This window comes from Bombina bombina, chromosome 7 (assembly GCF_027579735.1).
Source record: "Bombina bombina isolate aBomBom1 chromosome 7, aBomBom1.pri, whole genome shotgun sequence".
In the NCBI taxonomy this organism is placed as follows: Eukaryota; Metazoa; Chordata; class Amphibia; order Anura; family Bombinatoridae; genus Bombina; species Bombina bombina.
Genome location: NC_069505.1, coordinates 543,965,041 through 543,990,491, shown reverse-complemented (window position 1 = coordinate 543,990,491; position 25,451 = coordinate 543,965,041). Strand labels below are relative to the sequence as shown.

Here is a 25,451-nt window from a genome sequence, read left to right as displayed (position 1 = left end):
CCGCCCTCACCCGGTGTTTTTATTGGAGGAAAATGTGGCAACCCTAGCAGAGCTGAAGCTGGAATTATTTCCATACTAATATGAACCATCTATTGCTTCTGACTGTTCTCACTGTTAGCTGCTCTTATGCATTAACTCCTGAACTAAACGATCCTAACAAGAACTGCAAATCCCTGCTGCTATGGGTATAATCATGCAGCAGGAATTAGCAGCCAGTACTGTAACAGTTAACAATGCCGAGTAGAGCTTGCCCCGCCCGCCTCCTTACTGAGCTGCAGTGACATCATCATGACGATTCTAACAGGAAGTGCTGAGAAGCTGAGCATACTGGAGATTTAGGAGTACAAGGGACAATAATAATGTGAAGGGGAAGGCAGAAGGTAAGAGTGTGAGATTATTGTGATTATATAACCCATGTGTGTGAGATTATTGTGTGTAATGCAGCTGCTGTATATCCTGCTTAGAACTACCCCTAGTCATCAGAAAGCCCTGCATGTCACACAAAGCTATTGTCCATGGTCTCTAAGTTTAACATGCAGTTATGGAAAGTAATGGTTTGAGGTGGTTAAAATCAAATACACACTGCAAGTGTATCTGTGGGACAATGGGGAGGTTGCCTTAGGTTCACTAAACGTATTTGCACTATCAATATTGCAAGAGCTGGACCTCAAACCTGTTTACTTTCATGTTTCAAAACAATTCAGTATTCTGTCTCCTATCTGTCCCCAAGTTTGTGATATATATATATATATATAGTTATCTCTATCTATATCTCTCTATATCTATCTATATTTCTATATATCTCTCTATCTATCTTTCTATATATATCTATATCTCTCTATCTCTCTCTATAGCTGTCTTTCTTTCTATATAGCAATCTATCTCTCTATATCTATCTCTCTATCTATATCTATATCTCTATCTATCTATATTTTTCTATCTATCATCTATCTATCTATCTATCTATCTATCTATCTATCTATCTATCTCTTTATCTCTCTCTCTCTTTATCTCTTTATCTCTCTCTCTCTTTATCTCTCTCTCTCTCTTTATCTCTCTCTCTCTCTTTATCTCTCTCTCTCTCTTTATCTCTCTCTCTCTCTCTCTTTATCTCTTTATCTCTCTCTATCTCTCTCTCTCTTTATCTCTCTCTCTCTTTATCTCTCTCTCTCTTTATCTCTCTCTCTCTTTATCTCTTTATATATATATATATATATATATAGTTATCTCTCTCTATCTATCTATCTTTCTATATATATCTATATCTCTCTATCTCTCTCTCTCTATAGCTATCTTTCTTTCTATATACCCATCTATCCCTCTATATCTATCTCTCTATCTATATCTATCTCTCTATCTATATATTTCTCTCTATCTATATATCTATCTCTTTATCTCTCTCTATCTCTCTCTCTCTTTATCTCTCTCTATCTCTTTATCTCTCTCTTTATCTCTCTCTCTCTCTCTTTATCTCTCTCTCTCTCTTTATCTCTTTATATCTCTCTCTCTCTCTCTCTTTATCTCTTTATATCTCTCTCTCTCTCTTTATCTCTTTATCTCTCTCTTTATCTCTCTCTCTCTCTCTTTATCTCTCTCTCTCTTTATCTCTCTCTCTCTCTTTATCTCTCTCTCTCTCTCTCTCTCTCTCTCTCTCTCTCTCTTTATCTCTCTCTCTCTCTTTATCTCTCTCTCTCTCTCTCTCTCTCTCTCTCTCTCTCTCTCTCTCTCTCTCTCTCTTCTCTCTCTCTCTCTTTATCTATCTCTCTCTCTCTCTTTCTCTCTCTCTCTTCTCTCTCTCTCTCTTCTCTCTCTCTCTCTTATCTCTCTCTCTCTTTATCTATCTCTCTCTCTCTCTCTCTCTCTCTCTCTCTCTCTCTCTCTCTCTCTCTCTCTCTCTCTCTCTCTCTCTCTCTCTCTCTCTCTCTCTCTCTCTCTCTCTCTCTCTCTCTCTCTCTCTCTCTCTCTCTCTCTCTCTCTCTCTCTCTCTCTCTCTCTCTCTCTCTCTCTCTCTCTCTCTCTCTCTCTCTCTCTCTCTCTCTCTCTCTCTCTCTCTCTCTCTCTCTCTCTCTCTCTCTCTCTCTCTCTCTCTCTCTCTCTCTCTCTCTCTCTCTCTCTCTCTCTCTCTCTCTCTCTCTCTCTCTCTCTCTCTCTCTCTCTCTCTCTCTCTCTCTCTCTCTCTCTCTCTCTCTCTCTCTCTCTCTCTCTCTCTCTCTCTCTCTCTCTCTCTCTCTCTCTCTCTCTCTCTCTCTCTCTCTCTCTCTCTCTCTCTCTCTCTCTCTCTCTCTCTCTCTCTCTCTCTCTCTCTCTCTCTCTCTCTCTCTCTCTCTCTCTCTCTCTCTCTCTCTCTCTCTCTCTCTCTCTCTCTCTCTCTCTCTCTCTCTCTCTCTCTCTCTCTCTCTCTCTCTCTCTCTCTCTCTCTCTCTCTCCCCCTCTCTCTCTCTCTCCCCCCCTCTCTCTCTCTCTCTCCCCCTCTATCTCTCTCTCTCTCCCCCCCCCTCTCTCTCTCTCTCTCCCCCTCTCTCTCTTCACTAGCCACCACTGACACACACACATATACTTTTATATATATATATATATTTTTATATATATATATATATATATATATATATATCTTATATACAGATGAGACTAATGTTTGAACAGATCTGTGTAATAATATATATCTAATGGTATGAAATATTGAGCAAAATAGTGTAATTTTGAGACAGAAAAAAAATGCCTTCCTATAATGTTTCCCAGTGATAGAGCTAAACTGAGATTGTAAAACCAGGATCTAATATCTGTTACTGAATAGTACCTATAAACCCTCACACCTTATCTTTGTCTGTCTCTCACTTTAGAGAGTTATTTTAAGTTGTTTAGGACATCACAAGTTCAGGAAAAATTTTTGAAGACTCTGAATTAGTCATCATGATGAATGTGGAAATGATACAAATGACTGAAAACATTTTGAACGAAACCTCTGAGATCCTTTACCAGCTGAATGAGCAGGTGAGATATTCTGGTGCTGATTGTTCTTGCGCATAAGGTCTGTACAAGCACAATTGTACAAAGAATGGAGATCTTAAAGGGACATTAATCAGTTGTAGAGTATAATATATATATATATATTAAATGTTGTACCAAAAACTACGCCGCTCAGTGTTCGTCTCTTTTCGGAACCACTTTTCATTTGCGAAAGTTAAACACACTAAGATCTGTGCAAATCCAGAACACACTAAGATCTGGATTCGCACAGATCTTAGTGTGTTTCACTTTGACAAGAAGAAATCCAGCTACGAAGAGGCGAATACTGTGAGCAAGCTCCTTCTTCCGTATTCGGAGGTATCTGAAACCTCAATGCACAAACCTACCAAAAAGCTTTGCAATATATGTTTATTATTTATTCTGCCTCCTTTTCATGTAATGTAACTATAAAAATGTATCAGTTCCACTGAGTGTCTATAAAGTAATGGGCGCTGCAATGTTGGAATCTAGGTTTTCCTCCTTATCTGACTCTTCTGCTGAGAACACTTAGGGACACATATAAAACTGGTAATAAAAGAGTGTGCAATCGAGGCTGGGTGGAGACACTGTTATATAGTTATTTTAATAACCCTATATTGCACGCAGCATGATGGCTGCTCCAAATAACGTAAATATTGGGTAGAGTTTGGCTATTGAAAAATAATTGCAGTAAAAAGGATGTAATTTGTTTTTAAAACAATTAGATTCGGCTGATATATTATTCTATAGTCTTGTAATTACAAGGTGTTTACTGTCTCTTTTGAATTAATAGTGATGGCAAACCTTAATGAAGTGCTGTCACATGATGTTGCTTATATAACTGTGGTAGCTCCGTACAAGAGGTCTTTGAAATCTTCTATCATTCAAAATTATCCTGCAAGAGGCTCCTGACATTTTAGATGGAGTTTCATTCAACAGATGCAATAAAGTTGCGCAATAACTTACTTTTTAATTTAGATGTGAAATTCAAGTTCCCCACGCTTCACAGCGCACTTCAAAAGTCAATTTTTCTGTGAGCTAACGGTTTGAATTGTTCTCCAATCAGTGCTCTAGCTATAACAAAAGTGCCATATGGGGAGAGCACTGATTGGAGAACAATTTAAACTTTTAGCTCACAGAAAAATTGACATTTAAAGTGGGGGCAGAACGTGGGGAATTTGAGTTTCATATCTATATTAAAAAGTAAGTTACAGCACACCTTCATTACAACTGATGAATTAAACTCCTGCGAAAATATCACTAACATTCCAGATCTAATTTTATAAAGGGCAGAGTTTACCATCACTTAAAGTCTGCATAAATATTGGCTCACATAGGAATCCTAATATTTAGAGAAGTATAGGTATTTTCTCACTCAGGGACATACACACTGAACATTTACAGATTTATGATGTTTCAGATTTTTAACACAAGCACGAAGCAGGAGCTGTATATTGTTTGCAGCTGCTGCATTGCTCTATATTATTCCTGAGTACTTTTTTAAAATATTATTTTGTACCTTTTAAAACAGTGCATGCAAACCTCAAGCAAAAAAAGCCAGCAGTTCGGTCAGAGGTTGTGAGAATATGTGTGCTCCAAGATTGTTCAAACACGTATAAAGAGGCAGGGTTTAAAGGGACAGTCTACACTAGAATTTTTATTGTTTTAAAAGATAGATAATCCCTTTATTACCCATTCCCCAATTTTTCATAACCAACACTGTTATATTAATATACTTTTTACCTCTGTGATTAACTTGTACCTAATCCTCTTCTGACCGCCCCCAGATCACATGATATTTTATTTATTATCTATTAACTTGCATTTTAGCCAATTAGTGCAGTGTCTGCCACATCGCACAGGCGTGAACACTATGTTATCTATATGGCTCACATCAACTAGCACTCCCCTGTTGTGAAAAGCAAATAAAAAAGCATGTGACAAGAGGCGGCCTTATTTACGTTTATGCGTTTTGTGATTGGCTGATGGCTGTCAGATGGTACAGAGTGTAGAAAAATTAAACTAAAGTTTGTCATTTTTCAGAAAAAAAGTCAATTAAACCCTTAAAAACAAACTCTGTAACTTGCAGCATTTGCAGGTAACAGACTTTGTTTTGTGGCCTTTCTAGGGAGCGTGGGACAAAGCACACTTTTACACTAAAGCAAAAGCTGTTCAATGTCCCTTTTAAATATTAAAGAAAATTATTAAAATTCATGTATAAAAATATGTCCATAAAAATGAATTCAGAAACTTAATGCTAATAAAAATGTTTTGATTGTGTTTTTAAAATGTGTTGCTATATATTGTATTTTCCATGAACCAAAACAAATTGTGCAACAGCATGTTTTAAAGTGATATTGCACTCTAAACTTTTCTCCCCTTTAAAAGGACATTTAACACTAAATAAATGCTAGATAAAATGATACATTAAAAGAAAAGAATATTCTGAGAATAACATGTCGATGTATTTTTTAAGTTTCATTAGCTGTTTAAATGTTGACAAAATAAGTGTAAAGTTTTAGTATCTATAGAACAATGGGAGCTGCCATGTTGTAACTAAGGTTACCTTCTCTGCTGTGGCCAATTAGGGACAGTTATAAATAGGTCACTAGAGTGTGCAGCCAATGGCTGTGTGGAATATAACAGTGTTCTGCACTTCCATTTCTAACAGGAACTGAAAAGCTCACAATTTCAGAATGGAATTACTGGAAAAGGGGACAAAATAAATAATGAAAGTATATTGTAGACTTTTTTATATATATATATGATTTATCATTTTATATTACCATCTCAAAGTGTTTATATCCCTTTAATGTGTTCCTAATAGTCCATTTTATCTGCTGGAGTGTATTTAAAGGACTACTCAATGCAGTAGAATTGCATAATTAACAAGTACATAATAAATAGACAATGCAATAACACCTACTCTGAATTTCAAATAAGCAGTAAAAAAATTTTTAATGGCAAATTTATTTTCTCCCCCATTTCCCCCCCATTTCCCCCCCGTGTCATGTGACAGACATCAGCCAATCACAGACGTATACCCTGTGACCTTGTGCACATGCTCTTCAATCTATGAATCATAAAAGTTTATTTTGACTTGAGTGTCCTTTTAATTGTTTGCAAACAGCTCCTTTACATTTATTGTGTTATTTGAGATAGCTTCCTTTGCCTGCAGAAACCACCACCTACACAGAAAATATGTTCTCTGTAGAAAAGTTATGTAATCAGGAGACAAAAGCACTAATTAATCTTCCAGTGAGAGGGAGGAGAGAGATTATTGAAAGAGATGGCTGTGCTCATTGAATCCCTACACATTATTACCATTTCAATACTTAACTATTTAGGCTGCATGTTTATACATCTATAACATTAGCAGGTCTGCTTTACTTGCAGGCTCAGCCCATTTTATGGGCATGGTTTTTAAGAACAGCTGTTTTTGCTCCTTGAAACAATTACCTATTTCAAATTAAAAAATAAACATGAAGCAACAAATTCAAATTAATTTAATACTCTGCAGTAACTATAGCAAGTAATTTGGAACACATTTTATAGTACATTTTATCTTTAATTGAGATGATCCGATATGGTTTAATTTTCCACAAGAAATGTAACTTTTTTTTTTTTTTTTTTATAGGAACAAGCTAAGTTTGATGAAGTTGCCGTTTATTTCACTAAGGAGGAGTGGGACCGTTTAAATGAAGAAGAAAAAGAGATTTACAAAGATGTTATGTTGGAGAACTATCATAATCTCAGGTTTCTAGGTACAAAAAGTATATACTTCACTTTTAGACCATACACATTCTATGTAGTTTTAAAAGAGACTTGAAAGCCAAATTGTTTTGTCTCATGATATATATAGATAGAGTGTACCGTTTTAAAGAAAGTTTCCAATTTACGTCTAATATCAAATTCACTTTGTTCTAATGGTGTTCTTTGTTGAAGAGAATACCTAGGGTAGGTAGCGCTCTCGTCTGGAGAACTATATAACAGCATTTTTGCAATAATGCTTTTGAGCACTAGATGGCAGCAGTGTTTCCACAGTGTTATATACTGCTTCAGACAGGTGCACACTTCTGAGCCTAATTACTTTCTTTTCAACAGAGGATACCATGAGAATGGAAGTAAATTGTAAACTGTCTTAAAATGTTATGCTCTACATCAGACATCCTCAAACTTGGCCCTCCAGAGGTTTTGGAGCTACATTTCCCATGATGCTCAGCCAGCATATCAGCTGGCTGAGCATCATGGGAAATGTAGTTCCAAAACCTCTGGAGGGCCAAGTTTGATGATGTCTGCTCTATATGAATCATAAAAGAAAACATTTTGGGTTTTGTGTCTCGTTAATGCAATGGTGGACAGACGATATCCTGAAGCCAGCTGTGAAACACATAAATAGTGCTGGGCCAATCTCCTACCATGATTTTACATTTGATCACTCTATTACCTATTATACTAGAGCAGCAATGGCTAACTTTGGCACCCCAGATGTTTCGGAACTACATTTCCCATGATGCTCAAATAGACTACAGAGTGCATAAGCATCATGGGAAATGTAGTTTCAAAATATCTAAGGTGCCAATGTTAGCCATCACTGCACTAGAACATGCCCACATACCCCCTTCTTCCTTTTATAAGACTTAGGCAGACATCCTCAAAGCTGATATGCTGGCTGAGCATCATGGGAAATGTAGTTTTGAGGATGTCTGACCTTAAACATGCTAAGTTTGTTTCTAGGATGTCTGACCTTAGAGAATATCGGAATTACCAACATTGCAAGGCGCTGTCTGATCCACATTTGTACAGACTCAGATGTGCTACACAGATAAAACATAAAGTACAATGAAAATAACTGCTTAAGTAAAATAAACAATTCATTTTGTGAATATTTAAAGGGACAGTAAAGTCACACTTAAAGTTTCATGATTCAGGTAGAACATACCATTTTTCCAGTTTACTTCTGTTATCCAATTTCCTTCGTTCTATTGGTGTCCTTTGTTGAAGAAGCAACAATGCAGTACTGGGAGCTAGCTACTGATTGGTGACACATACAGGCTTCTTGCCATTGATTCCCCAGATGTGTTCAGCTAGCTCCCAGTAGTGCATGTATGCTTTTTCAACAAAGGATACCAGGAGAATGAAGCAAATTAGATAACAGAAGTAAATTGGAAAGTTGATTAAAATTGTATTCTCTATCTGAATCATGAAAGAACATTTTTGGGTTTCTTGTCCCTTTAATTCCAAGATTGGAGACATTTTCGCATCGCTTAGAGGATACAGAGAAGCTGACTGTTCTGTAACCTCCGTGCATGCGATTCAGTAGCAGGTAAAAGAGAGCAGATCAGTCATTGGGGACGATTCTTCAAGCTCCGAATGGAGCTTGATGCAGCTGTTTCCGCGCGATCCTTCAGGCTCGCTGGAAACAGGAGTTAAGAAGCAGTGGTCTTAAGACCGCTGCTCCTTAAAGGGATAGGAAAGTCAAAATTAACCTTGCATGATTCAGATAGAGCCGGTCATTTTAAGACACTTTTAAATTCACTTCTATTTTCAAATGTGCTTCGTTCTCTTAGTATCCCTTGTTAAAAAATGAATACGCACATATCATACACTAGTGGGAGCTGCTGCTAATTGGTGCCTGCACACATTTGTGTCTTGTGATTGGCTAAATAGATATTTTCAGCTTCCTGTCAGATCAGTAGTGCAATGCTGTCCCTTCAGCAATGGATAACAAGAGAATGAAGAAAATTTGATAATAGAATTAAATTGGAAAGTTGTTTAAAATTGTATGTTCTATCTGAAACATAAATGAACATTTTGGGATTTATTATCTCTTTAACTCGTCCGCCTGCTCTGAGGCAGCAGACAGCAAACCGCTTGATCGCATACGATCGGATTGATTGAAATCCCCTGCTACGCGAATTTGCAGGGGGCGGCATTGCACAAGCAGTTCACCAGAACTGCTTGTGCAATGATAAATGCTGACAGCATATGCTGTCTGCATTTATCAATGTGCGGCGGATATGATCGATACAGCAGATCATGTCCGTTCATACTTTCATAAATCGGCCGCATTGTGACTGTGTCACCTGTTATTAGATCTGAGGATGTGGAAATGCGTCTGAAGTGCTGCAAACAACTCCTTTTTTCCCAGTATTTATTTATATGCCTTATGCTGGTGGGGTGGCAGGGATTAAAGGGATATGAAACAAACGAAAACCAGTATATGTTAAATCGATGTTAAATCCTAGTGTTTGTGAAAACACTAGGATTTACCAGTGCAACAAATAAAGGGGACTTTCACACGGCCTTAGGTGCTCAGCACGGTGAATGCTTCAGACAAATAAAAGGCAAATAAAGGAACTTTCAGCATTAAGTATTTTATACTTAATGACTGAAAGTCGCCTTTATTTGTTGCACTGGTAAATCCTAGCGTTTCAAAAATGCGAGGATTTACTATCACTTTAAAAAAACAAACAGCAAACAATATAATTGTTTTCTTTCAAATGAGCATTTAGAAATTTTCAGTTTATCCATGGTCTATAGTTACATAGTTCAGGAGCTGCATTATACTCTTCCAGCATCAGGTAATGAAGCGCTCTAGGAGCTGCGCTATACTCACCCAGCGTCAGGTGGTGCAGCGCTCTGGGAGCCGCATTATACTCACCCAGCGTCAGGTGGTGCAGAGCTCTGGGAGCCGCACTATACTCACCCAGCGTCAGGTGGTGCAGAGCTCTGGGAGCCGTATTATACTCACCCAGCGTCAGGTGAAGCAGCGATCTGGGAGCCGCATTATACTCACCCAGCGTCAGGTGGTGCAGCACTCTGGGAGCCGCATTATACTCACCCAGCGTCAGGTGGTGCAGAGCTCTGGGAGCCGCATTATACTCACCCAGCGTCAGGTGGTGCAGCGCTCTGGGAGCCGCATTATACTCACCCAGCGTCAGGTGGTGCAGAGATCTGGGAGCCGCATTATATTCATCCAGCGTCAGGTGGTGCAGAGATCTGGGAGCCGCATTATATTCATCCAGCGTCAGGTGGTGCAGAGCTCTGGGAGCCGCATTATACTCACCCAGCGTCAGGTGGTGCAGCACTCTGGGAGCCGTGCTATACTCACCCAGCATCAGGTGGTGCAGCGCTCTGGGAGCCGCATTATACTCACCCAGCATCAGGTGGTGCAGCACTCTGGGAGCCGCATTATACTCACCCAGCGTCAGGTGAAGCAGCACACTGGGAGCCGCATTATACTCACCCAGCGTCAGGTGGTGCAGAGCTCTGGGAGCCGCATTATACTCACCCAGCGTCAGGTGGTGCAGCACTCTGGGAGCCGCATTATACTCACCCAGCGTCAGGTGGTGCAGAGCTCTGGGAGCCGCATTATACTCACCCAGCGTCAGGTGGTGCAGCGCTCTGGGAGCCGCACTATACACACCCAACGTCAGGTGGTGCAGCGATCTGGGAGCCGCATTATACTCACCCAGCGTCAGGTGGTGCAGAGCTCTGGGAGCCGCATTATACTCACCCAGCGTCAGGTGGTGCAGAGATCTGGGAGCCGCATTATACTCACCCAGCGTCAGGTGGTGCAGAGCTCAGGGAGCCGCATTATACTCACCCAGCGTCAGGTGGTGCAGAGCTCTGGGAGCCGCATTATACTCACCCAGCGTCAGGTGAAGCAGCGCTCTGGGAGCCGCATTATACTCACCCAGTGTCAGGTGGTGCAGCGCTCTGGGAGCCGCATTATACTCACCCAGCGTCAGGTGGTGCAGAGCTCTGGGAGCCGCATTATACTCACCCAGCGTCAGGTGGTGCAGAGATCTGGGAGCCGCATTATACTCACCCAGTGTCAGGTGGTGCAGCACTCTGGGAGCCGCATTATACTCACCCAGCGTCAGGTGGTGCAGAGATCTGGGAGCCGCATTATACTCACCCAGCGTCAGGTGGTGCAGCGATCTGGGAGCTGCATTATACTCACCCAGCGTCAGGTGGTGCAGAGCTCTGGGAGCCGCATTATACTCACCCAGCGTCAGGTGGTGCAGAGCTCTGGGAGCCGCATTATACTCACCCAGCGTCAGGTGGTGCAGCGATCTGGGAGCCGCAGTATACACACCCAACGTCAGGTGGTGCAGCGATCTGGGAGCCGCATTATACTCACCCAGCGTCAGGTGGTGCAGAGCTCTGGGAGCCGCATTATACTCACCCAGCGTCAGGTGGTGCAGAGCTCTGGGAGCCGCATTATACTCACCCAGCGTCAGGTGGTGCAGCGCTCTGGGAGCCGCATTATACTCACCCAGCGTCAGGTGGTGCAGCGATCTGGGAGCTGCATTATACTCACCCAGCATCAGGTGGTGCAGCACTCTGGGAGCCGTGCTATACTCACCCAGCGTCAGGTGGTGCAGCGATCTGGGAGCCGCAGTATACACACCCAACGTCAGGTGGTGCAGCACTCTTGGAGCCGCATTATACTCACCCAGCGTTCAGGTGAAGCAGCGCTCTGGGAGCCGCATTATACTCACCCAGCGTCAGGTGAAGCAGCGCTCTGGGAGCCGCATTATACTCACCCAGTGTCAGGTGGTGCAGCGCTCTGGGAGCCACATTATACTCACCCAGCGTCAGGTGGTGCAGAGCTCTGGGAGCCGCATTATACTCACCCAGCGTCAGGTGAAGCAGCACACTGGGAGCCGCATTATACTCACCCAGCGTCAGGTGGTGCAGAGCTCTGGGAGCCGCATTATACTCACCCAGTGTCAGGTGGTGCAGCACTCTGGGAGCCGCATTATACTCACCCAGCGTCAGGTGAAGCAGCACACTGGGAGCCGCATTATACTCACCCAGCGTCAGGTGGTGCAGCGCTCTGGGAGCCTGCATTATACTCACCCAGCGTCAGGTGGTGCAGCGCTCTGGGAGCCGCATTATACTCACCCAGCGTCAGGTGGTGCAGCGCTCTGGGAGCTGCATTATACTCACCCAGCGTCAGGTGGTGCAGAGCTCTGGGAGCCGCATTATACTCACCCAGCATCAGGTGGTGCAGAGCTCTGGGAGCTGCATTATACTCACCCAGCGTCAGGTGGTGCAGAGCTCTGGGAGCCGCATTATACTCACCCAGCGTCAGGTGGTGCAGCGATCTGGGAGCCGCATTATACTCACCCAGTGTCAGGTGGTGCAGAGCTCTGGGAGCCGCATTATACTCACCCAGCGTCAGGTGGTGCAGAGCTCTGGGAGCCGCATTATACTCACCAAGCGTCAGGTGGTGCAGCGCTCTGGGAGCCGCATTATACTCACCCAGTGTCAGGTGGTGCAGAGATCTGGGAGCCGCATTATACTCACCCAGCGTCAGGTGGTGCAGAGATCTGGGAGCCGTGCTAAACTCACCCAGAGTCAGGTGGTGCAGCACTCAGGGAGCCGCATTATACTCACCCAGCATCAGGTGGTGCAGAGCTCTGGGAGCCGCATTATACTCACCCAGCATCAGGTGGTGCAGAGCTCTGGGAGCCGCATTATACTCATCCAGCGTCGAGTGGTGCAGAGCTCTGGGAGCCGCATTATACTCACCCAGCGTCAGGTGGTGCAGCGCTCTGGGAGCCGCATTATACTCACCCAGCGTCAGGTGGTGCAGAGCTCTGGGAGCCGCATTATACTCACCCAGCGTCAGGTGGTGCAGAGCTCTGGAAGCCGCATTATACTCACCCAGCGTCAGGTGGTGCAGAGCTCTGGAAGCCGCATTATACTCACCCAGCGTCAGGTGATGCAGCGATATGGGAGCCGCATTATACTCACCCAGCGTCAGGTGGTGCACCGCTGTGGGAGCCGCATTATACTCACCCAGCGTCAGGTGGTGCAGCGCTCTGGGAGCCGCATTATACTCACCCAGCGTCAGGTGGTGCAGAGCTCTGGGAGCCGCATTATACTCACCCAGCGTCAGGTGGTGCAGAGCTCTGGGAGCCGCATTATACTCACCCAGCTTCAGGTGGTGCAGCACTCTGGGAGCCGCATTATACTCACCCAGCGTCAGGTGGTGCAGAGCTCTGGGAGCCGCATTATACTCACCCAGCGTCAGGTGGTGCAGCGCTCTGGGAGCCGCATTATACTCACCCAGCGTCAGGTGGTGCAGAGATCTGGGAGCCGCATTATATTCATCCAGCGTCAGGTGGTGCAGAGCTCTGGGAGCCGCATTATACTCACCCAGCGTCAGGTGGTGCAGAGATCTGGGAGCCGCATTATACTCACCCAGCGTCAGGTGGTGCAGAGCTCTGGGAGCCGCATTATACTCACCCAGCGTCAGGTGGTGCAGCACTCTGGGAGCCGCATTATACTCACCCAGCGTCAGGTGGTGCAGAGCTCTGGGAGCCGCATTATACTCACCCAGCGTCAGGTGGTGCAGCGCTCTGGGAGCCGCATTATACTCACCCAGCGTCAGGTGGTGCAGAGATCTGGGAGCCGCATTATATTCATCCAGCGTCAGGTGGTGCAGAGATCTGGGAGCCGCATTATATTCATCCAGCGTCAGGTGGTGCAGAGCTCTGGGAGCCGCATTATACTCACCCAGCGTCAGGTGGTGCAGCACTCTGGGAGCCGTGCTATACTCACCCAGCATCAGGTGGTGCAGCGCTCTGGGAGCCGCATTATACTCACCCAGCATCAGGTGGTGCAGCACTCTGGGAGCCGCATTATACTCACCCAGCGTCAGGTGAAGCAGCACACTGGGAGCCGCATTATACTCACCCAGCGTCAGGTGGTGCAGAGCTCTGGGAGCCGCATTATACTCACCCAGTGTCAGGTGGTGCAGCACTCTGGGAGCCGCATTATACTCACCCAGCGTCAGGTGGTGCAGAGCTCTGGGAGCCGCATTATACTCACCCAGCGTCAGGTGGTGCAGCGCTCTGGGAGCCGCACTATACACACCCAACGTCAGGTGGTGCAGCGATCTGGGAGCCGCATTATACTCACCCAGCGTCAGGTGGTGCAGAGCTCTGGGAGCCGCATTATACTCACCCAGCGTCAGGTGGTGCAGAGATCTGGGAGCCGCATTATACTCACCCAGCGTCAGGTGGTGCAGAGCTCTGGGAGCCGCATTATACTCACCCAGCGTCAGGTGGTGCAGAGCTCTGGGAGCCGCATTATACTCACCCAGCGTCAGGTGGTGCAGCACTCTGGGAGCCGCATTATACTCACCCAGCGTCAGGTGGTGCAGAGCTCTGGGAGCCGCATTATACTCACCCAGCGTCAGGTGGTGCAGCGCTCTGGGAGCCGCATTATACTCACCCAGCGTCAGGTGGTGCAGAGATCTGGGAGCCGCATTATATTCATCCAGCGTCAGGTGGTGCAGAGCTCTGGGAGCCGCATTATACTCACCCAGCGTCAGGTGGTGCAGAGATCTGGGAGCCGCATTATACTCACCCAGCGTCAGGTGGTGCAGAGCTCTGGGAGCCGCATTATACTCACCCAGCGTCAGGTGGTGCAGCACTCTGGGAGCCGCATTATACTCACCCAGCGTCAGGTGGTGCAGAGCTCTGGGAGCCGCATTATACTCACCCAGCGTCAGGTGGTGCAGCGCTCTGGGAGCCGCATTATACTCACCCAGCGTCAGGTGGTGCAGAGATCTGGGAGCCGCATTATATTCATCCAGCGTCAGGTGGTGCAGAGATCTGGGAGCCGCATTATATTCATCCAGCGTCAGGTGGTGCAGAGCTCTGGGAGCCGCATTATACTCACCCAGCGTCAGGTGGTGCAGCACTCTGGGAGCCGTGCTATACTCACCCAGCATCAGGTGGTGCAGCGCTCTGGGAGCCGCATTATACTCACCCAGCATCAGGTGGTGCAGCACTCTGGGAGCCGCATTATACTCACCCAGCGTCAGGTGAAGCAGCACACTGGGAGCCGCATTATACTCACCCAGCGTCAGGTGGTGCAGAGCTCTGGGAGCCGCATTATACTCACCCAGTGTCAGGTGGTGCAGCACTCTGGGAGCCGCATTATACTCACCCAGCGTCAGGTGGTGCAGAGCTCTGGGAGCCGCATTATACTCACCCAGCGTCAGGTGGTGCAGCGCTCTGGGAGCCGCACTATACACACCCAACGTCAGGTGGTGCAGCGATCTGGGAGCCGCATTATACTCACCCAGCGTCAGGTGGTGCAGAGCTCTGGGAGCCGCATTATACTCACCCAGCGTCAGGTGGTGCAGAGATCTGGGAGCCGCATTATACTCACCCAGCGTCAGGTGGTGCAGAGCTCTGGGAGCCGCATTATACTCACCCAGCGTCAGGTGGTGCAGAGCTCTGGGAGCCGCATTATACTCACCCAGCGTCAGGTGAAGCAGCGCTCTGGGAGCCGCATTATACTCACCCAGTGTCAGGTGGTGCAGCGCTCTGGGAGCCGCATTATACTCACCCAGCGTCAGGTGGTGCAGAGCTCTGGGAGCCGCATTATACTCACCCAGCGTCAGGTGGTGCAGCGCTCTGGGAGCCGCATTATACTCACCCAGCGTCAGGTGGTGCAGAGATCTGGGAGCCGCATTATACTCACCCAGCGTCAGGTGGTGCAGCGATCTGGGAGCTGCATTATACTCACCCAGCGTCAGGTGGTGCAGAGCTCTGGGAGCCGCATTATACTCACCCAGCGTCAGGTGGTGCAGAGCTCTGGGAGCCGCATTATACTCACCCAGCGTCAGGTGGTGCAGCGATCTGGGAGCCGCAGTATACACACCCAACGTCAGGTGGTGCAGCGATCTGGGAGCCGCATTATACTCACCCAGCGTCAGGTGGTGCAGAGCTCTGGGAGCCGCATTATACTCACCCAGCGTCAGGTGGTGCAGAGCTCTGGGAGCCGCATTATACTCACCCAGCGTCAGGTGGTGCAGCGCTCTGGGAGCCGCATTATACTCACCCAGCGTCAGGTGGTGCAGCGATCTGGGAGCTGCATTATACTCACCCAGCATCAGGTGGTGCAGCACTCTGGGAGCCGTGCTATACTCACCCAGCGTCAGGTGGTGCAGCGATCTGGGAGCCGCAGTATACACACCCAACGTCAGGTGGTGCAGCACTCTTGGAGCCGCATTATACTCACCCAGCGTTCAGGTGAAGCAGCGCTCTGGGAGCCGCATTATACTCACCCAGCGTCAGGTGAAGCAGCGCTCTGGGAGCCGCATTATACTCACCCAGTGTCAGGTGGTGCAGCGCTCTGGGAGCCGCATTATACTCACCCAGCGTCAGGTGGTGCAGAGCTCTGGGAGCCGCATTATACTCACCCAGCGTCAGGTGAAGCAGCACACTGGGAGCCGCATTATACTCACCCAGCGTCAGGTGGTGCAGAGCTCTGGGAGCCGCATTATACTCACCCAGTGTCAGGTGGTGCAGCACTCTGGGAGCCGCATTATACTCACCCAGCGTCAGGTGAAGCAGCACACTGGGAGCCGCATTATACTCACCCAGCGTCAGGTGGTGCAGCGCTCTGGGAGCCTGCATTATACTCACCCAGCGTCAGGTGGTGCAGCGCTCTGGGAGCCGCATTATACTCACCCAGCGTCAGGTGGTGCAGCGCTCTGGGAGCTGCATTATACTCACCCAGCGTCAGGTGGTGCAGAGCTCTGGGAGCCGCATTATACTCACCCAGCATCAGGTGGTGCAGAGCTCTGGGAGCTGCATTATACTCACCCAGCGTCAGGTGGTGCAGAGCTCTGGGAGCCGCATTATACTCACCCAGCGTCAGGTGGTGCAGCGATCTGGGAGCCGCATTATACTCACCCAGTGTCAGGTGGTGCAGAGCTCTGGGAGCCGCATTATACTCACCCAGCGTCAGGTGGTGCAGAGCTCTGGGAGCCGCATTATACTCACCCAGCGTCAGGTGGTGCAGCGCTCTGGGAGCCGCATTATACTCACCCAGTGTCAGGTGGTGCAGAGATCTGGGAGCCGCATTATACTCACCCAGCGTCAGGTGGTGCAGAGATCTGGGAGCCGTGCTAAACTCACCCAGAGTCAGGTGGTGCAGCACTCAGGGAGCCGCATTATACTCACCCAGCATCAGGTGGTGCAGAGCTCTGGGAGCCGCATTATACTCACCGAGCATCAGGTGGTGCAGAGCTCTGGGAGCCGCATTATACTCATCCAGCGTCGAGTGGTGCAGAGCTCTGGGAGCCGCATTATACTCACCCAGCGTCAGGTGGTGCAGCGCTCTGGGAGCCGCATTATACTCACCCAGCGTCAGGTGGTGCAGAGCTCTGGGAGCCGCATTATACTCACCCAGCGTCAGGTGGTGCAGAGCTCTGGAAGCCGCATTATACTCACCCAGCGTCAGGTGGTGCAGAGCTCTGGAAGCCGCATTATACTCACCCAGCGTCAGGTGATGCAGCGATCTGGGAGCCGCATTATACTCACCCAGCGTCAGGTGGTGCACCGCTGTGGGAGCCGCATTATACTCACCCAGCGTCAGGTGGTGCAGCGCTCTGGGAGCCGCATTATACTCACCCAGCGTCAGGTGGTGCAGAGCTCTGGGAGCCGCATTATACTCACCCAGCGTCAGGTGGTGCAGAGCTCTGGAAGCCGCATTATACTCACCCAGCGTCAGGTGGTGCAGAGCTCTGGAAGCCGCATTATACTCACCCAGCGTCAGGTGATGCAGCGATATGGGAGCCGCATTATACTCACCCAGCGTCAGGTGGTGCAGAGATCTGGGAGCCGTGCTAAACTCACCCAGAGTCAGGTGGTGCAGCACTCAGGGAGCCGCATTATACTCACTCAGCGTCAGGTGGTGCAGATTGCTAAACTCACCCAGAGTCAGGTGGTGCAGCGCTCTGGGAGCCGCATTATACTCACCCAGTGTCAGGTGATGCAGCGATCTGGGAGCCGCATTATACTCACCCAGTGTCAGGTGATGCAGCGATCTGGGAGCCGTATTATACTCACCCAGCGTCAGGTGGTGCAGTGCTCTTGTAGCTGTGCTATACCTGATGTGAGGGTCAGGTGCCCCGCTAGGGGAGTTTCAGCTTAGTTAGTGATCTGCTTTCTGGACTCTGCTATGGAGGTTAGTTTAACGTTTTTTTTTGTACTTTTGCTATTAGAAGTGAACCTAACATTGTTTCTGATGCTAAGCCTGAATGAGCGGTGTTAAAAGTTAATGTCAGACTTATTCAGTGCTTGGTTATTTCACATGAAGACTGAAGCAATCATGTTCCTGACCTGTCTAGTTTCCGACTCACTCTGCAAATCTGACTCTTGTGTTAAAGGGACGTGAAACCCCAAATTTTTCTTTCATGATTTAGATACAGAATACAATTTTAATTGTGATTTCTAAGACTCTGCAGTTCACCTCTTATCTCACTTTATGGCTGTGAAAAACTGATAACATGTACTGTTTGTTCATGTGTGCCCTATATATATCATTGTGCTCACTCCCAGGGTGTTATTTAAGAGTCAGCACTGATTGGCTAAAATGATAGGCTGTGTGCAGAGGCTTAGATACAAGGTAATCACAGAGGTAAAAAGTATATTAATTTAACTGTTGTTTACGCAAAACTGGGTAATTGGTAATAATGGAATTATCTATCTTTTAAACATTAACATTTTTGGTGTTTACTATTCCTTTAATGGTTCTTTTTTATTTTTTTATTGGTTGTCTACCTTTTTTTGTTTTATTTTATCCTTTTTTTAATTTTTTTTTAATTTTTATTGATTATTTAACAAACAATACATTTAAAATGATATAGTATATAGGATGGTATGATACAAAATATGTTTACACAATATGTTTGAGCTGACAAATCTGTTTCCACAGTACTATACAAACAAGTTCTATACAGCTTAGCGAATATGAGGCTATGTAGTGGTTAAGGGTTAATGTCAAATCTAACCAATTGATGGGGGGGCAGGTGAGTTCTTGACTTATACTTATCAGACTCATCTTTGTTTACTCCTACTCTAGTTAAATTACAAAGTATCGTGTATTCCAAGACTATTTTCCCTTTCCTTCTCTATTTTTTTTATATTAACCCGTCATATATTTGATTTTGTTTTTCCTGGTTAAGTGTTTTTATATATCATTCCCATTTATCTAGGAATACCTCCTTTCTCCTTTTTGTATCTCCTAATGCATCATGCTTTTCTAGTATTAATTGCTGCCATACTTTTATCTTAAAATTGGCTATTCCCGGGGATATATATATATATATATATATATATATATATATATATATATATATATATATTTATTTATATATATATATATATTTATCAATGTTTCTCGGCTAGGGTGCTTGTTATGCTCTGGGGTGTCAATATAAGATAGATATACACAGTGCCTACACAAATGACACTAGCTCCCAAAAAAGATCCCTGACGATCTCAAAAGTTAATAGCAATAATACAGAGGCAGGGAGCGCCAAAAATAGGCTAAAGCATCAATCTATATTAAAATTTGACATTTATTATAATACAAAAAGCAAGATATAGGGTACCCTATAAAGGTCAAAAGTAGACCAGCTAATATAATTCATACAAAAATATAACAGTGCAAATGCAGGTGTAATGAATATCTCTGACATATAATAGTAGCAAAGTATAAAGTTGTGATATATGTCCTCTATGATGATATCCAAAGTGAAAAAGTTCCCAAACTAATGATATCCAGAAGATCTGAGCTGAAGTCCCCAGAAGGAGTGCAGAAAAAAAAAAAAAAAAAAAAGAGAAATGGTCTCCTTTAGTGATCCAAAAATAATCCGAAATATGCAGTTACCTGTGGAAATAAATATCACAGTGCAAATGTGTAAAAATATAGGGCCAAAAACTCTACTGTGAAACCAGGCTTACCTTATATAAAAGACTCGAGCAGTGACTTCCATTCGACTTGCACAAGTCTGTTATATAGGGTAAGCCTGGTTTCACAGTAGGGTTTTTGGTCCTATATTTTTACAATATATGCACTATGTGATTTTTATTTCCACAGGTAACCCCATATTTCGGATTATTTTTAGATCACTAAAGGAGACCATTTTGCATTTTTATATCTTTTTTTAAATTTTTTGCACTGTTTATATTTTTGTATCTTTTGTATGAATTATATTAGCTGGTCTATTTTTTATCTTTATAGGGTACCCTATATCTTGCTTTTTGTATTATAATAAATGTCATATTTTAATATAAATTGATGCTTTAGCCTATTTTTGGCGCTCCCTGCCTCTTTATTATTGCATTCGGGTGTCAGTCAGCAAATTATTGGGGGAGTAAAAAAAAAAAAAAAGATTCCAAGTGTTAAGCATAATTTGTTCTTGTCCAAAACATTTCTAGTGTCATGAATTGTGAAGTATTATTATTTTTATATAAACAAAAACAATATATAATGTGAGATGCAGAGTAATAAAAAAACAAATATAGCGAGTCATGGCAGATGTACATTGGTTTTTGCTTGGCTAATGTTTTTCTATTTTTAGAAATAGTATTATACTTCTATTTAAAAAAACAACTAATGAACCCTACATTTTTTTTTCTATCTATATTTATTCAGGTCACATTCGTATGAAACCTACACTTGTGTCGAGGATTGAGGAGGGAGAGGAGCCGTACGTAAGAATTTATCAGCAGCCACGGGAGGATGTGTTTCTTGTAAACAATGGCGTAGGTGAGTTATTAAAGTTAAAGGGACAGTCTAGTAAAAATTAAACTTTCAAGACACAGACAGGACATGCAATTTTAAACAACTTTCCAATTTACTTTTATATTCAAATTTGCTTTGTTCTCTTGGTATTCGTTGTTGAAAGCTAAACTTAGGAAGGCTCATATGCTAATTTTAAAGCCCTTGAAGTCCCCCTCGTATCACCTCTGATGCATTTTGAAAGTTTTTCGCAGTTAGATACTGCTAGTTCATGTGTGAAATATAGATAACATTGTGCTCACTCCTGTCGAGTTATTTATGTCAGCACTGATTGGCTGAAATGAATGTCTGTCAAAATAACTAAAATAAGGGGGCAGTCTGCACAGGCTTAGATACAAGGTAATCACAGAGGTAAAAAGTGTATTAATATAACTGTGTTGGTTATGCAAAACTGGGGAATGGGTAATATAGGGATTATCTAACTTTTCAAACTAAACATTTTGAAGTAGATTGTTCCTTTTTTTTAAGAATTCAGTTTATAATAATGGTGAAGTGGTGTTTATTTCCATACTTTTTTTTCTTCCCCCCCCCCCCAGATTTATCTATGACAAAAAATACAACACTCATTCACCATGCACCCCTCGATATACCTTCCTTTGTGTGGAAGGATAACTTTGGGAAATATGATCTTCAGGAGACAAATCGTAATGTCCATAATCCTGCAAGCAAGATTGAGATGAAGACAGTTATAATAAAGGAAGAAGAATATACTAGTGTTACCCCATATATCCAAGAGCATGACCAATCATGCAAGACTCCTAATAACATATCTGTAATTAGATCTAAAAGCAAAGATAATGAAAATGTACAAGATAACCAGTCATATAGATTTATGCATTGTACGGATCAGAAAGTCTTAAATACACGTGTAGGGCTGGCATGTTTTGAATGTGGGAAACGTTTTAGTCAGAAGTCAGGTCTTCTTAAACATCAAAGATATCATATGGCAGAAAAAACATTTACGTGTACTGAATGTGAAAAATCCTTTGGATCTAACAAAGCTCTTGCCACTCATAAAAGAGCACACACAGAAGAGAAACCTTATGTATGCACCGAATGTGGAAAATGTTTCCGGCACCGCTCCCATCTTAGTAATCATTTAAAAGTTCACGGGGAGATCAAAACATATACATGTTCTGAATGTGGGAAATGTTTTGCTAATAATGCAAAGCTTGGTATACATAAAAGGATACACACAGGAGAAAAACCGTTTGCATGCACTGAATGTGGGAAGTCTTTTGCTACCAAAGCAAAACTCGTTAAACATGAGCGAATTCATACAGGAGAAAAACCATTTGCATGCTCAGAGTGCGGAAAGTGTTTTAGTCAAAGCTCAAATCTTATCACTCATAGGAAAAAGCACACAGGCGAAAAACCTTTTGAGTGTTCTGAATGTGGGAAAAGCTTCAGTATGAAGTCAAGTCTTCTAGTACATCAGCGTATGCACACTGGCGAAAAACCATACATATGCGCAGAATGTGGGAAATCTTTTGCTAGTAGTACAGAACTTGTAAGACATAAAAGAATGCACACAGATGAAAGACCATTTGTATGTACTGAGTGTGGGAAATGTTTTCGAAAGTTTTCAAATCTTGCTTCTCATAGGACGATCCACACAGGAGAAAAACCATTTACCTGTCCTGAATGTGGGAAAAGTTTTAGCCAGAGCTCAAATTTTGTTGCACATAAAAAGATTCACACGGGAGAAAAACCATTTGCGTGCTCTGAGTGTCATAAATGCTTTGGGAGTAATGTAGAGCTTGTTCGACATCAGGTTGTACATAAAGGAGAAAAAACATTTACTTGCTCTGAATGTAATAAATCTTTTGCTAGGAAATCAGATCTTAGTATACATAGGAGAATTCACACTGGAGAAAAACCGTACTCATGCTCTATATGTGAGAAATCTTTTACTGCTAGCTCAAGTCTTGTGATTCATAAGAGAATTCATACTGGAGAGAAACCATTTGTCTGCTCAGAATGTGGAAAATCTTTTCGTAACTGGTCAAATCTCAATACACATAAGAAAATTCACACAGGTGTAAAACCGTTTATATGTTCTGAATGTGGTAAATGTTTTACTACCAATGCAGAGGTTGTTATGCATAACAGAATTCACACTGGAGAAAAGCCATTTGTGTGCTCTGAGTGTGGGAAATCATTTCGCCACAGCTCCCATCTTGCTAGTCATAAAAAACTTCACACAGGGGAAAAATCATATTCTTGTGCTGAATGCGGAAAAGGTTTTGTTACTAATGCAAAACTTGATTTGCATAAGATAATACACACTGGAGAAAAACCATTTCCATGTTCTGAGTGTGGCAAATGTTTTAACAAAAGCTCAAATCTCAGCACTCACAAGAAAACTCATACACGTGTCAAACCATTTTCTTGTTCCGAATGTGGTAAATATTTTATTAGCCAAGAAGCAGTTTTTATTCATAGTAAAACTCACACAGAAGAAAAACCATTTGTGTGCTCTGAATGTGGGAAGTGTTTTAGCCAAAGCTCCCATCTAACTAATCATAGTAAAGTTCACATAGCTGAAAAATCATTTTTGTGTTCTGAATGTGAAAAAAGTTTTCCCAGTAATGCAAAGCTTGCTTTGCATATGAGAATTCACACAGGAGAAAACACATTTGCATGTTCTGAATGTGGGGAATGTTTTAACAAAAGTTCAAATCTTACCTCTCATAAGAAAATTCATGCAGGAATTGAAAATCATATACATGCTTTGGAGGTGGGAAATGATTTTTCTTTAAATACCCATCAAGTCAGCGATCTAAAACAGGAAACTACCTTTTGATTTCAAGGTTCATAAATTTATGAATTGGAAAGTTCATATAGGGAAATAGTATATTGTAACCATTACTGTTTCTATTTATTTTAGAAAATAACATATTTAAAGGTTTGCAATTAAAGCTTTTTAAAAGAGCTGCAAGTGCTTCCATAGTCAATGTTTGTTTTAGTGAGAGTTTGGAAAGGTTCTTGGTGTGACAGACTAAGTACAAATTGCAGAGGAGGAAGGGCAGACTAAACCACAGAGTAATGAAATATGTAACAATATGCATACAGCTTAAGAAAATACAAGGCCATATCAGGAACAAGCCAAAGGTTATTCAGTTTAGATTTAAAAATGAGAGCGGATACTGTACAATGTGATACTCTAATCAGTATTAAAGAAGTAGGCGGTGGAAAATGTTTCTAAGAAGGGAACTTGTTTGCTTCTGATCTCCGTCAGCAATACAGCCATGGCTGGCAAAATGTAGGATTGCAGAACAGCTATTTTGTTAACTCCCGCGAGAGCAGGAGGGTTTTCAGTTACCTTGGTCAGATTAGGCCAGAGTGATTTTAATTCACTGCCTCTTAAGTCCCCAGCTTCTTACATTGTCACATAACCGAAATGTGCTCTGAACCTGCATTCGCAACTTCATAAATAGAGCCCTATTTGAACACAGACAGGCTATCCAGTGGGCAAGTCAGGAGAATAGGCACAGTCAAGGTCATAGTATTGATCAGAATCCATACAAAGTTCAAGGAGGTCAAGTGAAAAGGAACCCAATATCCAGTTCCAGATCACTGCCAAGTAATACAATTCAGGGCTTTACTCAAAGAGCTGAGAAACAAGATGCCTTCTTTATGATGAACTCCTTGCACAGACAAGTGGGAGCGGTCAGCATTAAATACGGTAAATTCAAAAAGGTTTGATGTGGACACATTCTTGCAGGTTGTACAGCTCTCTGATTGGCTGTATACAGACAGACTAAATGCAGAAATATTTGTTTTGGATTGGGATTTTTTTTTGAAACTTTACTTTCCAATCAGTAAAATAATGCTTATGAAATCAGTGACTGTTTACTAACATAGGAACCAGATATAGTAGACATATGGTGCTCAGTAAATAGGAAGAGGACCTTTTTTCACAGCAGGGTCACATAGATGTGCAATGTTTTGGGCCCCATGCCCTTAATGCATTAAGGGCATCAGGCCTGAACGTTGCAGATCTATGACCCTGCTCTGAATAAGGGTCCTTTTATTATAAAGTGCTGCTGTGTGTGGATTTATGATTGAAGGCTCGACAGCTTCCTTGGCAGCGTACACTACACTGGAGGTGTTGTGCTTCATTTGTATACCAAATAGGAAGAGACTGGATTATTTATATTGCATTGTTTTTGTTTTTTGTTGTTGCTAAAACTGTACTTACAATATTAATGTACAGCACAATGTTAGTTATTTTGCAGATTACTGAAGACCCAGTAGTTATTTTATTGATTTTTGTTTTAATTTACACTAACACATTTTTAAAATAAATCCAGGTGCCAGGTAGCTTCTGGTCCACAAAATACCAGCCGCCACCATTCACACCTAAAATTTAGCTTGGTGTAGTTGGATCCTTTCTATGCATCACAGCTGTGAAATACAAATCCAACTTTTACTGGGTTATATAATGTATGCATGTGTAATAAAATATATATTTAAATATACACACACTTGTTTTATATTATACGTATATATGGCTTTAAATTTCCACTACTCCCCTATTCTTGGACAATTAAGAAATGGGAAATTATAACCTATGACTAGTGTGTGTGTATATATATATTCAAGAGAGAAAGGCTCTAGAGTCACTAAAACACAATAAGAATCTAGTGATTCGCCAAGTGGACAAGGGGGGAGGAATTATTGTGCAAAACTTATCCAATTATGTGATTGAAGCACAAAGAATTCTTGATGATATCACATATTAAAGGAAACTAGATAAGGACCCCATTGATGTTTATTTACAAACTATTTCTGGTATAATAGATTTTGCTTATCAAGAAGACACCATTCTC

At 43.6% G+C, this 25,451-nt stretch overlaps 1 protein-coding gene across 1 annotated transcript; it reads left to right on the top strand.

Moving 5' to 3' along the window:
* Positions 1 to 179: 179 nt before the first annotated feature.
* Positions 180 to 23,557, top strand: LOC128666986 (oocyte zinc finger protein XlCOF6). Its single transcript, XM_053721834.1, has 5 exons — positions 180 to 380; positions 2,841 to 2,991; positions 6,623 to 6,749; positions 20,470 to 20,583; positions 21,153 to 23,557. Exons 2-5 carry the CDS (start codon positions 2,911 to 2,913, stop codon positions 23,420 to 23,422), a joined length of 2,592 nt encoding a protein of 863 aa, XP_053577809.1. The 5' UTR covers positions 180 to 380; positions 2,841 to 2,910; the 3' UTR covers positions 23,423 to 23,557.
* Positions 23,558 to 25,451: the final 1,894 nt, after the last annotated feature.

Bases quoted from the DNA above. Each gene is read 5' to 3' on its own strand.
- LOC128666986 (XM_053721834.1), top strand. From the start codon at position 2,911: ATGATGAATGTGGAAATGATACAAATGACTGAAAACATTTTGAACGAA. The intron at 6,750-20,469 runs GTACAAAAAGTA...ATATTTATTCAG, and splicing joins TCATAATCTCAGGTTTCTAG to GTCACATTCGTATGAAACCT. The intron at 20,584-21,152 runs GTGAGTTATTAA...CCCCCCCCCCAG, and splicing joins TCTTGTAAACAATGGCGTAG to ATTTATCTATGACAAAAAAT.